General features: G+C 34.7%; 1 protein-coding gene across 1 annotated transcript in view; it reads left to right on the top strand.

Moving 5' to 3' along the window:
- The window catches only part of LOC149534118 (uncharacterized), a 143,008-nt gene extending 133,581 nt beyond the window's left edge, over positions 1-9,427 (top strand). The window contains exon 9 of the mRNA XM_089804082.1: positions 8,495-9,427. Coding sequence (XP_089660208.1) covers positions 8,495-8,658 — 164 coding nt within the window. The 3' untranslated portion in view covers positions 8,659-9,427. The remainder of the gene's footprint in view (positions 1-8,494) is intronic.
- Positions 9,428-15,415: the final 5,988 nt, after the last annotated feature.

The following is a 15,415-nucleotide window of genomic DNA, read 5'->3' as shown; positions in this document are numbered from 1 at the left end:
TTTTTCAAATAGGAGATGGGGGTACTTGGAGACGGCAATTTTTTTATTTTTATTTTTTTAATAGTTTAAAGAGTCTAATACTAAAAGTAAATACAAAATTTGAAAATAGTAATACTGTAAGACTAAAACACTAAAGTAAATAATAATAGTAATGTCACATTTAAAATTAAAATAGACTCAGAGTCAAAGATTTCAAAACTCACATGATCACAATATTGTATCTCATAGACATTTGTTTTTCGAATATTGCATATGATCACCATCATATCAGATTGCTAATCGTTGAGTTTATCATTACATATTCAAATTTTAAATTCAAAAAAGTATAGTTTGTTGCCGAATTGCTGATATGCAAACAAAAATGAACACTCTGTACAATAAACGAAAAACAGAAATATATCTAGTATTAGTATGTCGATGGTACTATCATCTACTCCACAAGGTTGTGATCATCCATCTCAAGGTCTTCAACTATTATGCTCTCCAAAAAATCAACACTCTCCAACTCAGGTTCCTCTGATGGTAGTACAACCAGGGGCAAATCATTAAGACCATTTAAAGTTATTAATTTATTAAATAAAATATTTTAAATGATTTAATCATTTAAATTGTCAGTGGTCTTAATTTTTGCATTGAAAACATTAAAAAGAGGGCTAAAATATATTAAATTATTTAATATTATATTTTACATTTATATTTTATTAGGAGACTTCGAGGAGACTTCACTTTTTAGATTAGGAGACGGGGAGACTTCATGATGAAGTCTCCAACCTTTTTTGAGGTCTTCGGAGACGCGAAAAGTCTCTGAGACGCGCGACTTTTAGGGGGGAGACTGGTCTCCCTGTAACCATGTAAAATACCCTTATGAAAATGTCGCAAGATAATTTTGTAGGTAACTATGGGGAGAACTCTCATAAATCAATATTAAAATAAAAAAAGCTGATCAAAATCAAAGGAAATCAATCAAAATTGGCAATCAAAAAAATTATCGAGAGAAATTGTATTTTTAACAAAGAAAAGATTGGGAATTTTGCTTATTCATGATTTTTCACCGCTTTCCCATTTTCTTGATTTGTGCTTATATGGTTAGAATTGACACTTCTAGGAAAAATCATCATAGCATTGGGAAAATCGCTTTGTTACAACTCTCAACAACCATGATACAAATGAAATCAACATCCAATTGCGTGGTGTTTTTTCAATTAATGAATGAAAAACTATCTTGTTTCTATTTGTTTCTTTCTAAGTTACCAATTCGGATGTGGATTCGGGAAGCGGATGCAGGATGCAGGAATTTTTTTTTTTGGATGTAGATGCGGTGGCGGGAGGAAGCGTATGTGTGTGTGTGTGTATATATATATATAAAGAAAAAAATGCAAGAAATATACAAAAACAAATCATTCGATAGTATGACCATGATACTTCACCCTCTATCAAAATGCAAGAAATAGCAAGAAAAATTTATTCCACATTGACTACAGGAGAGAGTGAAGCTGCATGAGGATGTTATAAAAGAAAAATTGTAAGGCTCATGTGGTATGCTGGATTGAATTAGTAAATTGCAAATTGTTTGGAGTGGTCATCTTCAAGGGTTTGTGAGGACAAAAACTCTCATGAGAACCAATCTTTACGCATCATTAAATTGTAACAAACATGCATGAAAGTGTTAGATTTTTTGGTTTGATAGTTTGAATCATAGTTGAAAAACTTGCCAAAGGCAAAAACTGGCCAAGCCGTGCAAGAGTTTAATCAAGAAAAACTCGACGATTTTAAAAAACAAACTTGGGAAAACTTGGGAACCTAAAAAAAACCGCTGAAATTTAATTAAAAATACATTTATTTTGTGAAATTTAATGAGAAGATGCATCTAATAAGTTAATTAAAGGGAACACAAAAGAAACAAGCAGAGTTTAGATATATATAAATGCACAGTGGGTACAAAATTGCATTCTCATGGGGAATGCTCATGGCAGGAAGCAAAATAGTAAATAGTTTCAATCTGTCAAACTAGAAGTAAATACTAAAAGTCTAAATACATCAATACAATCACATCTTCTTCTTTCCAGCTGCATTGGCAGGAAAGCAAGGGGGGCTAGTCCTTGAAGAAGTGCCCCGCACTAGGATAGGGTGTGTGCTGCGTGACTGTGAACTCTGTGGTTGTGCCTCCTTGCTCAACATCCCCACTAACTGGCTCGATCATGGAGGAGGATGTATCTCCTCCTATATGTGCCACTGGTAATGCCTCGTCCTCTGAGCTTGAATCATCATCATCCTCGTCCTCAATGTCATCCATTGTGAAATGAAAATCAGTTCCAACATCCCCCTCCATGGTCTGCCTCTCCAAATCAATGATCTCATGGGGTGAAAACAATGGACTTGGCTCCTGTGCTGTCCAATTAGAATAAGGATCTATCTCTTCTAGATCAAGTGGACCAGGTAGTACTGAACTCTGTGCCCTTTGTATGCGCAACTTAAGATTATAGTGCACATAAACAAGGTCATTAAGCTATTTTTGAGTCATTCTGTTTCTTTTCTTTGTGTGGATGGATTCAAATAAGCTCCAGTTGCACTCACAATAGGATGAGCTACAAGGTTGGCATAGGACTCTGAGAGCAAAATTCTTTAAATTGGGGGTATTGCGACCCCAACTTGCCCACCAAGCATCTGGAAAACAAAATATAAAAAGTTATAAAGCAATAAAAAAAGATAGTCAGAAACACAATTTATCAATTTGCAAAAGTTTTAAAGTTTGACGCTTTACCTAGTGCTTGAGTAGATCTTGCTCTCTTTGCTAGCATAGAAGAGAACAAATTACCCCTCAATTCTACATAGACTTGTTCGGTCACAACAAGGTCTCTCTTCGCTTCATTGGATATCATTCTCTCAATGCATTTAGAGACACCTTTCATGACCTCTCCGTTAGGATCTCAGTAGGAATCATCAGCCCTAAAACAAATAGAAAATGATATCAAGTCTTAGTACACAACTTTAAAAAGTAAAGTAAAATAAAGTCTTAGTAAAATCTCAACTTTAAGGATAATCATAGTCCCTGAATTTGGGGTTGAGGAAGTAGCCTATTGCATGAATGGGTTGGTGGAGCATATTGTTCCACCTCCTATCAATTATTTCCCAAATGGGGTCAAATCTGAGTCTGTCCCCATGATAGTAATTTCTAATAGCCTCTTTGGCCCTATCCATGGCCTCATAAAGACCTCCCATTGGGGATTGTTTCCCATCACATATGTGCAAGACTCTAACTAGGGGCATAGACATCTACATTTGAAATTTGAAAAATACAAATTAGTTAATAACATAGTAAGTTATGAATTAATAATGAAACTTGAATCAACTAAAAATATAATGTTTTGATTCTTGAAGTTACTTCCACAATCTCCTTAGCCTTTGCAAAAAAACTATCATCAAAGACTATCTATGCCACAGCCTCTCCTTTGGGCTTCTTTGAGTAAGATGAAGCAACCCAATCAGCACACACAAACATTTGTTTCAGAGCCAATATGTGGTCGAGAATACTTTGCAATGTCAAGAACACTGTTGCAAACCTTGTCATAGCGGGTCTCACCAAATCTTTGCCTTTAGTGGTCTTTCTCATCAAACTGAGAGCCAATGGGTGATTATAGATATATTTGGTGACTCGCCTAACATCTTCCACAACTGGACTCACCAAATCAAGTTTTCCTATAACCTCCAAAAGAAGGTCAAGGACATGTGCTGCACAAGGTGACCAAAAAAGTGTGGGATGCCTCTCTTGGAGGATTCTACCTAAAAGATTAGTAAAAAATCAATAATTAGTTACAAACTTTCCATATTTGCATCAAATCTAAGTTGAATAATACTATAGCATTGTATTCATGATTCATATTGAACATAAAAAATTAAATTTACCTATTGCCACATATGCTTCTGCATTATCTGTGATTATTTGCACCACATTCTCTACTTCCACCTCCATGGCAACATTCTCCGACATTAAAGCTAATGTGTGCATTTTTCACTTTGTCGGAGGCGTCAATAGATTTTCAAAACACCACATCATCTTTGCAAGCAACCAAGAAATTAATAATGGTTATACTTCTTCCATCTGTCCACCTAGCAAATAAAATGGTGCAGCCATACTTCTTCTACTCTTTCTTTTGGTCTTCTATAAATACTCTTGCCCTACCAATCACATGGTCAAACAACCTACAAAATTTAGGTGTAATAAAGTGTTAGTAAAAAATAGGAAATAACAATTAAGATTTAAAATATAACAATGAACTGAAGTGAATCACAATTATTTACAATTACTAAATAGTAATATTCTAACCTTCCATTCATATCCTTGTGAGTAGGCGGCTTGTACCCTTTGCCCGATATTGAAATTGCATTCACCAATTTCAACCAATAGGGACTCAGCCGCACACATTGATATATTGTTGAAAAACCAAAAATCAGCTGCTGCAATGTCAGTTTGCTCATGCACCTCCTTGAACCATCCAGTGCCCTCTAATGATGGCTGTGATCCAGCTGTGTTCCTGGGCACAAAATAACTCCCTATTCCTGATGTGGATGGTGATGAAGAACTAGGAAATGTAGAAGAAGTGGAATTGGCAAAAGAGGCATTTTGTTTGTGGATCCGTGGGCCACAAAGAGATCCTAGTATGTTCTCAAGTGCTTCTTCTTCTTCTTGCATATCAAAAAGAGCTCCTTGAAATTCAGCTATGGCTGCCCTCATAGCTAATTTTGCCCTCTCCCTATTCAATTTTTTTCTCTTTAGCAGCTGCAAGTAGGGCATTGATGAATTTTTTTTCTTCTTCAGTTACCTTGAGACAAGGATTTGAATCATGTTTCTTTATGTCTGCAAGGTAGTATTTGAAGTGGTTTATGCCTTCAGAAATAAGTCTCTCACATGGAATACATATAACCTTCCCAACATCATCTGGAGCTTCATAGGCATACTGCCATGCCTTATCTCTTGCATTTTTAGGCCAAGTGCTTATATATGCAGAGGGGCATGGTGTTTGTGGCCACTCTTCTTATGGGTTTGTCATGTTTTGTTAATGCTTGACCGCTGCCCTACACATAAATTTATAGAAAAATGTATAAACAAAGTTATAACAACTAGGGTTTGTTTTTAGAAAATCTTACATATTCTTCAAAAAAAATTGTGCAACATAGAGCTGAATGGCTTTCAAATGATTCAAACATAGAGTTAAAATGCTTTTAAATGATTTGAAATCATTTACAAACAACAACAAAAACAATATAACATTTGTTAAAACTATAAAAAGTTTTCAAACTATGATAAAAAGAACATACTTGGAAAGATTTGTCTTCTAAAACCAGTTAGAATCCTCTAAAATCATAGTAACACGGAGATGCATCCCCCCTCTTTGCCCCACGTCCCGGAGACTTGGACGCACCGAGGATTTTGGGACTTCATCTCCCTGACCCCAGCGGTACCACCAAATTCCGCCACCTCTGCCAAGGATGAGGGACGTCCCAATCTTGACTATTTGTTGATTTGACTATTTATGTTCAATGTTCAATGTTCAATTTTCAATGTTCCAATTCCATCCGTTGTTCAAGTATTTACTCTTTTACATCTTTACATCTTATATTGCAATACATCTTTTGATAACTAGCAATTTAATGTACCATATGTATATATATACACACCCCCTCCTATCCCCCGCCACCGTCCCCCCTCCTTCCCCCCACCGTCCCCAAATTAAGGCAACTCTGTCCCCTCGTTTCGCCGTCCCCCTGTCCCCCAAGGTGGTGTAACTATGTCTAAAATCCACTCAAATCTGCCTTGAATCACTTGCAATCAGCTAAGAATGCTTCCAAGCCTTATTCTCTCCACACCTCAAGGCTCTAGAGAACACAAATGCAACAAACAATGCAAAAAAAATGAGTTTTTTGCCCTATTAAGCCGTCATAGCATGTGGATTACCTGAACCACGAGTTTTTATTAAAACTCGCCGATTTTTTGCCTAGGCGCCAAGTTTTTCATCCTGCAAGTTAATCTGGGATTTACTCGGCGAGCTTAAAAACTCGGTGAGTGTTTGGAACTCGCCGGGTACTCGGCGAGTGTTCCAACTATGAATATTAGCATAGTGGTGTATGAACTAGTTTTCTGCAGCAAATTTTTACATATATATAAATTTTTTTATTAAAAAGATTCTTGTATGGACGAACCCAAAATGAACTTGAACCCAGCCCAAATTGTTCTTGAGTGAATGTCGAACCCCAATGTCGACCTTACATACGAACCAGATTCTGAACTGGCAACTTAGAATATTTACAAAGGAGCAAAACTCTTCTTAAGTAAGGGATACAAACAATTTATCTGATAAGTTCAACAACTAAGAAAAGCAGATGACAAGTAGCAGAATAAAGAATATCCTTGAAGTCTAACCTAATGACTCAGGTGACCATTAAAATTAAAGACTTATTGTAATTTAATAATAACAGTGATCAAGAGAGACACACAAGAGATGATGGTATAAAGAGTGTCTTAGTTATTATTTTAGTACATAATTCATTAATGATGGATATGACTGCACCAATCTATTTGTATAATATGTCTGCTTGAACTTAGGGTGGTCTTATTTTATAAAAGTAGTTTTTATTTTCACTACCCAGTGGAGCACCAATTAGGTGTGTGAATGCCTCCTTTTTTGCTGTTCAATGTGGTGTACACACAATACTTTTCTCTAGATTAAAAATGTTACTCTATGAAGTCTGGAAACCTACCTTATGTACAAAGGAAAATCTTCATTTAGTGACACCTTGTTGATCTCCAAGTACATTAATGGTGTATCTATTTTGGTCCATTATAATTCAGTCATCATCAAAATTCATGTTCCAAAATATCTCACGTTCTGGCAGAAAAATGGATGGAGATGACTTTGATATTGAATTTGTAAGGAAAAAATAATGTTGTTGCTGATGCATTTCCTAGAACTTTTCTGCCAGAATGTGAGACATTTTGGAATGTCGAGGGGGTTGCACAGGCATCCCTCAACCATTCGAGGGGCATCTTGCTATTCCCTGATAGCCAGCGAATCATAAAAAGGTTTTAAAAGTTGTATGTTTTTTAATTTGATTTTGTATTCGATTTGATTTGCATGCAAAAACATAAAAATGTTGCATTTCCAAGGGAGGCCAAACACATCGATTTTGGGAGGAAAATGCTTCAAAAATGAAGAAACCAAAGGCCATACGAGGGAAAACGTACTTGGCAGTGGCCCTCTTGACCTCGCCTTGTATCATGACGTGCTCTAGGTGCTGCCTTGGGATCCTGCAAGGGTCGTTGTCCCTTGATCCCACTGGGGGCTGCCACTCCCAGACCTCTGCTTTCAAATTTAAAAACAAAAGAACAAATTAATGGGAAAACTGCATTGAATCAAGTTGATGTTATAATGCCCAGTTAACTGATATCCATTGATGAGGAGTTTGCCTTGAGGGATGATTAGAGGCCTCCCTTCACTACATTTTGACATTTTGCACTTGTTTTGGTATCAGGCTACCTATTGTAATCATCTTTATTATTATTTTGGTATTCATATAATAGAAATCCTCCATTCACTTATTCAACAATTTCATTAGTCATTTAAAAATTTTATTTAGTATTTTAATTCTATCAATATTCAGTGTTCAACTATTTAGTATTACTGTATTACAGTATTAGTTTACAATTTTAGTATTTTACTTCTTAATATCTTTTACAGCTTTTTGTAACTAGCATTTTAAGTACTATGCATAATATACAAGACCCTTGACCCCCGCTGCCGCCCCCTGCTGTTCCCAAAATTGGACTCTTTGTTTTCCTGTCTTGGGGTAACTATGCACAGCTCATAACACATGATCCTCCTTTGCACTTGTAGTTGGTATTACTATTAGTAATTATCTGTGTAATTTGTCCAGGTCTAGATCAATGTCCGCACTTCATTTGTGGAATGTTTTAACTATTTCTTGGTTTAAGCATTCTAGTGCCTGTACCTTGGACATTTTCTGTTGCAGGCTTGCCTGAAACCAAGTTCCCTGTCATGTAGCTCTATGAATAGCATCGGTGTGGCTGAAATTATCAATCAGTGGCACAGCCCTGCTTGAAATTATTTATATGGTGTTTAGGTGGAAACCTTGTTCGTACTTTCATTTCCACTTATTGACACATTTTAACATGGTTTGGTACAATATCTCTCATACTCAGAGCTTTTGATGTATAAGACATCTCCTGCCAAAGTTAAGTTTTTATCTAGAATTATTTCATTGAAGTACAAAAAATCCTTTTACTGAATAACTGCAAAGCTTCCTTTTTTTCTTTCTTGTGTCACATTATGTTATGTAGATATAAACTGCACACATTTTTTGAGATAACTGATGTTGAAGTCATGCTTGAGATAACTGATGTTGAAGTCATGCTCTTATTACTTTTCTTTGAGATTTACCTGAGATTATAGCCATAACTTTCATACAATCTTTACTACAGATATACCTGCAGATCAGCAGATGGATATTGCATCAGTGCAGACATATCTTAGGCATTTATATGAATACAATGTCCGCCTACGGGAAGACTTTTTAGCTGCAGAGTCTGTACTTGGAGATATTGTTCAGCGGCTCTCTCCTCATAGTGATATTTGTCGGCAATAGATTTTTATATGAATATAGATTGGTTTTTATATTGTTCTTGTTGCCAAGATGTTCAACTTCTATGCTTTGTAGTTGCTATTTCCAATGGAGAGCTTTAGTTCAGGAGCAAGCCATCTCCCTAGCTTACCAATATGCTCGCCAATTCATTTTGTCAACATGGGTAAGCTTTTGTTCGCTTTTAGAGTCCATATTCAGAGGACTGCCAAGACATCTGCTCAATATAAGGGACAGGAAAAAAGATTGGTGAATTCTCTAAAAGAAGCTTTATGGAATTTAATCATATGGTGGTGTTTTTGGTAAATAATTTTCCATACCTTGGGGACCTAATCTGGTAGATTCCCACTTGGATTATAGAGATGTTTCACAGGTGGTGATAATTGGTATAACTGGATGGCTTTGAATCTTGTAAAATGGTACAGCAAATGTTGTAATATATCGATTCATAATTGCTCAGAAAATTGTCCATTCTCAAACTCAGTTAATTTCTTAAAGTTTAGGCTCTTGCTGGTGTACACTGAAGATGCGTCCAGACAGTTTCTCACTTGAAGAAGATTGTAGGTTGGCATAACAGACCAATTATATATGAAAATCTCACTCACTAAAAGCAAGGATGAAGCATGGCTGAAGAAATGTTAGAATCTCAAGAAATTACCGTAAGATCAGTTAAGTTCCTTTAATAACCTCTTTCATGAAGTTACGAGAGTTGATTTTGATATAGACTTCATTTGTGGTCATGGTATTTTATATTGAGTTTGCCATTGAAAACTAAGATCTGTTGGATGATTCTTTTCGTTGATTGGAGCTAACGGGCTCTCCCTGTGCTTTTTTTTCCAACTCAATTACTACCATCATTCTTTTAAGAATTGTATTCTGTTAGGAAATTGTTTGCTGACTATCATCATAAATTCGGTCCCAGGCTAATCAGCCACCCGCTTTAACTGCATGGTCACTTTTGAACGCCTTACTCTGTAAGAGACTGCACGGCCTGAATTTGTTAACATAGATAATGCAATATCTGGATTCTTATTTGTTGACCATCGCAGCTATTACTTGTAAAGATAAATGTGCGGAACCATTTATATATGTTCATCAAATATGCCTGGTTATTTTAGTTTGCTAGTATTATTAGCTCATTGCATAAATAAGATTCAAATAACTTGACAAAACTTTTAGCAAGAGAACAAGAGTATGGCAATGCAATTCAAAATTTTTAGTGTATTTTTAAAAAGAAAATTTCTCATATCAATAAACTTCCTTATATTTGCTTCCCCTTTTATAATATACCACATCAAGCAAGTGCCTATGTGCAGGAAGAGATGTGGAACATAAAGTAGAATATTATCCTTCTGACATAGACATCTGAAAATTAATTTTATATGAGCAAGACGATGACATTATAATGTAGCAGCGGGTGCACTGAGCACCGTGAGTTACTATGCTGTAATAGTTTGACTTTTATAGTTATCACAATGTGAGAAAAAATGTTGCGGTTAAATCGAACTGGAAGTTAATTTTGTTTGATGCACATGGAAAAAAGTATATAATTTTATTTGCTGAAAGATGAGCAACCCTTAAGAAGACCATTTGGACACTTCAACGACTCTCCGCAGCACGGCTGTCATCTCCATCGGAGAAGCAGCGCCACCCCGCCCTCCTCAAATTTTGGCAGCTGGTACCCATCCTTGTAACCCGATCTACCCTTTAAAAGAAACTTTTTGTGGAAATAAGGCGACTTTTGCCATTTTATACATACATGTTATTAGTTTTTTAGCATGTTATTATTAGATACTATTGCACCTATTCAGTTTTAAAAAAAATATAAAATTGTCTATTCAATTCATTTTTTTCAATAAAATTGACCAATCACTTGATAGAATTTGGAAAGTTCAATAAAATTTTAAATGTTTACATCTTTTGTTTAATTTTTAATATTTTATAAGTCACATTTTTCACTAATCTTATTGGCCTATGCTAATTTTGGTAGGGATACAAATTGAATTTCTTCAACAAAAATACAAAATATATGCTATGTCATGTCATGAATTAATAACAAATTTACTTTTTAACAATTACCATATTGACTAGATTTATTCCCAACATATTAAAAGATGTTTATGTCATTTATTAATAACTTCATCTTTTTATGATGGGGTAATTAGATTTTTAATTTTTAATTTTTTTTGTTTTGACTTGTGCATTTTTACTGTATTAGAATAAAATATAACTAGTGTATATATACTTATATATTATGCTGAGAGTAATCATTCTCGAGACACTTATTTTTATTTAATCCCAAGGTTATTTTAATTGCAGTTGGGATTTATGAAAATGGACGCCTCGAGAATGATTACTTTATATATATATATATATATATATATATATATATATATATATATATATATATATATATATATATATATATATATATATATATATATATATTGGCTTTATATATATATTGGCAGTCGCGATGCAATAGGATAAATATTTATTTATTTTTTAATATTTTGATAAGGTTATTAAAAAATTGTTAATTAATTTTTAGTTAGAGTTGTATAAAGTTACTATAAAATTATGCTTCAAAACTTTAAAAAAAAATAAATTTAATAAATGGAGTTTAATTTAGATTAAAAAAAATTATTTAATTTTTTAGATATTGTAATGTAAAATGTTATAGTCAAATAGGGACAAAGTTACCATTGCCGTTAATGTAAGCCTTAGGGATAGAATTAGGATTAGGGTTAGCATTAGGGTTAGGGTTGGAGTTAGGGTTAGGGTTTGAGTTATGGTTAAGGTTAGGGTTAGAGTTATGGTTATTGTTTGAGTTATGGTTAAGGTTCAAATTAGAGTTATGTTTATGTTTAGGGTTAGGGTTAAGAGTTATGGTCATTGTCAAGGTTAGGGATAGAGTTATGGTTAGGGTTAGGGTTTGAGTCAGGGTTAAGGATAGAGTTAGGGTTAGGTTTTGAGTCAGGATTAAAGTTAGGGTTAGGATTAGAGTTCAATTATGGTAGAGTTAGATTTAGGGGTAGAGTTATGTCTATGGTTAAGGTTAGAGTTAGAGTTATGGTTATGGTTAAGGTTAGGGTTAGAGTAATGGTTATAGTTAGGGTTAGGGTTAGGGTTATTACAGGGCTTGAGTTAGGGTTAAGGTTAGAGTTAGGATTAGGGTTAGGGTTTGAGTCAGGGTAAAGTTAGGGTTAGGGTTAGAGTTTGTGGTAGAGTTATATTTATGGTTAACGTCAGGGTTAAAATTATGCTCATGGTTAAGGTTAGGGTTTGGGTCAGGGTTAAGGTTAGAGTTACGATTAGGATTGGGGTTTGAGTCGAGATTAAAGTTAGGGTTAGGGTTATGGTTAGAGCCCAATTATGGTAGAGTTAGATTTAGGGTTAGAGTTAGGGATAGAGTTATGTTTATGGTTAAGGTTAGTGTTAAGGTTAGGGTTAGGGTTAGGGTTAGGGTTAGGGTTAGAGTTAAGGTTAGGCTTAAGGTTAGAATTAGGGTTAGGGTTAGTGTTAAGGATAGGGTTAGGGTTAGAGTTAGAGTTAGGGTTAGGGTTAGCATTAGGATTAAAATTAGGGTGAGGGATAAGGTTTGAATTAGAGTTAGGGTTAGATTTAGGGTTAGGGTTACAATTAGAGTTAGAGTTAGGGCTAGGATTAGAGTTACAATTAGGGTTAGATTGAGGGTTAGGATTAGGGTTAGGTTTAGAATTAGTTAGAGTTAGGATTAGGGTTAGGGTTAAAATTAGGGTTACAAATATAGGTAGGATTAGACTTAGGGTAATAATTAGGGTGACGGTTATAATTAGGGTTACAAATACAATTAGAGTTAGGGTCAGGGTTAAGGTTAGGGTTAGAATAAGAGTTAGGGTTAGGGTTAGGGTTAGAGTTAGAGTAGTTAGAATTAGATTTAGAATAAGGGTTAGAGTTAGAGTTAGGGTTATATTCAGGGTTAGAATTAAGGATGGGGTTCAAATTAGAGTTAGAGTTAGGGTTAGGGTTAGTGTTAGGGTTAGCATTAGGGTTAGGATTACAATTAGAGTTAGAGTTAAAATTAGAGGCAGTGTTAGTGTTAGTGTTAGTATAAGATTTAGAGTTAAGAGTTAGAATTGGGGATAGGGTTAGGGTTAGAATTAGAGTTAGAGTTAGGGTTCAAGTTAGAGTTAGAGATAGGGTTGGGGTTAGGGTTATATTTAGGGTTAGGGTTAGCATTACTTGGTTAGATTTAGGGTTAGAGTTAGAGTTGGGGTTGGGATTAGGATTAGAATTAGGGTTAGGGTTAGGGTTAGAGTTATATATAGTATTAGGGTTAGGATTAGGGGTAGGTTTAGAGTTAGGGTTAGGGTTAATGTGAGGGTTAGGGTTACAATTAGTGTTAGAGTTAGAGTTAGAATTAGGGGTAGGGTTAGAATTAGAGTTAGAGTTAAGGATAGAGTTAGAGTTAGGATTAGAATTAGGGTTAGGGTTAGGGTTACGATTAGGGTTAGGGTGAGAATTAGAGTTAGAGATATAGTTAGGGTTAGAGTTATAGTTAGGGTTAGATTTAGGTTAGGGTTACGGCTAGAATTGGGGTTAGGGTTAGAATTAGGAATAGAGTTAGGGTTATATAGGTTAGGGTTAGGGCTAGGGGCAAAATTATAGTTAGAGTTAGGATTAGGCTTAGGATTAGAATTAGGGTTACAAATATAATTAGGTTTAGAGATTGAGTTAGAGTTAGGGTTAGGGTAAAGGTAAGAATTAGGGTTACAAATATAGTTAGGGTTAGAATTAGGGTTAGGGTTAGGGTTCGATTTAGAGTTAGGGTTTGAGCTAGAGTTTGAGTTAGAATTAGAGTTAGAACAACTTGGGTTAGAGTCAGAGTTAGGGTTACAATTAGGGTTATGGTTAGCACAAGGGTTACAGTTAGAGTTAGGGTTAGCATTAGCATTAGGGTTAGGGTTACAATTAGTGTTAGTGTTAGAGTTATAGTTAGGGTTAGACTTAGGGTTAGAATTGGAGCTAGAATTGAGGCTAGGGTTATGGTTAGAATTAGAGTTAGATTTAGGGATCAAGTTAGAGTTACAGTTAAAGTTGGAGATAGAGTTGGGGATAGGGTTAGATTTAAGGTTAGGGTTAGAATTAGGGTTTGGGCTAGGATTATAATTAGGGCCAGGGTTGGAGTTATAGCTACATAGTGTTAGGGTTAGGATTAGTGTTATATATAGTGTTAGGATTAGGATTATGGGTAGGGTTAGGGTTAGAGTTAGTGTTAGGATTAGTGTTAGGGTTAGAGATACAATTAGAGTTAGAGTTAGATTTATAATTAGGGTTAGAGTTAGAGTTAGGGTTAGAATTAGGGTTAGCGTTAGGGTTAGGGATATAGATACAGAGTTAGGGTAAGAGTTAGAATTAGAGTTAGAGTTAGGGTTTGTGTTATTGTTGTGGTTAAGGTTATTTTTGGGTTACTAATCATATTATAGTTGATGTTATTGTTATTATTACACTTTACCTTAGTGTTAGGGTAACTATCAGGTTAAATTTTTATGTGGGTTAGTTCTATTATAGTGCCCATGATTAGTGTTATTGTGATACAAGTTATTAACCTTTTTAATAATGTAATCCCTCCCTCCTCTCTCTCTCTCTCTCTCTCTCTCTCTCTCTCTCTCTCTCTCTCTCTCTCTCTCTCTCTAACTTCACCCAATAATATCTTCCCCCCGTCTAAATACACCCTCTAATCTCCGTCTCTCTAGTCTCTAGATACACCCCTTAATCCTTCTCTCTAATATCTAGATACACCCCCTTATCTCTCTCACCTTGCTCTATAGATACACCTTCTAATCTCTCTCCCTCCCTCTATTCTCTTTGGATACACCCTAATCTCTCTCTCTCTCTCTCTCTCTCTCTCTCTCTCTCTATATATATATATATATATATATATATATATATATATATATATATATATATATATATCTTTCCACTTATGAAAATATAATATAATGTTATTTCTAGTTACTAGTACATATAGGGTTAGGTTAAGGTGTATAATTTACTAAATGCTTAGTATAGTCATAAATAGAGTGATAGTTAGACTTAGGATCCAAGGTTTACAATTTCATTTATATGACAGTCGGTGTTATGGTTAGGGTTAATAAGTAGTTAAATGTTACACTAAAATAAGAGACATGGTTAAGGGAAATATGAGTTCTAGGCGTAGTGTTGGAGTATTTGAGTACAACTATGGTCAAATTTGGGATATATGTTATACAAATGACTTGAATAGTGGAGAAATTTTAATTCATGAAAGGGAAATTATATGTCCCAACACAACTATTTAGATGATGTAAAAAGTGTGAAAGAATATAAAAGAATCAATTTTATGGAAATTATTTCTCCATGATGATGTGAAAACATTATATATTGTTGAATTTTTAATAATGCTAATGCAATTTTTATTGCAATGGTTAAGAATTGTAATCAATAAATATGCCTATCATTAAGGACATCTATTTAGACTTATGTTTTTCTTTCTTAATTAACATATTTAATAGCCACATCCATTGAAAAAATGTTTTGTACAACAAACTAATTTTTTATTGTTCTCTTCTTCATGAAAGTTACGTAGAACAATGTGGAAACAAAACTGCCAATACAACTAATTAGAAGTAAAATTTTGAAATTGGAGACAATAATGAACTACATGCAAAAAAAATCTCTATAATGGTGTAAATACATGCCACATTCTTCAATGATTAGGATTCTTTTGCAACCTTTATTT

The sequence above is a fragment of the Cupressus sempervirens genome, chromosome 10, assembly GCF_028749045.1.
Source record: "Cupressus sempervirens isolate cs-2001-9-10 chromosome 10, ASM2874904v1, whole genome shotgun sequence".
Classification (NCBI taxonomy): Eukaryota; Viridiplantae; Streptophyta; class Pinopsida; order Cupressales; family Cupressaceae; genus Cupressus; species Cupressus sempervirens.
This window is presented reverse-complemented; position numbering and strand designations above follow the sequence as displayed.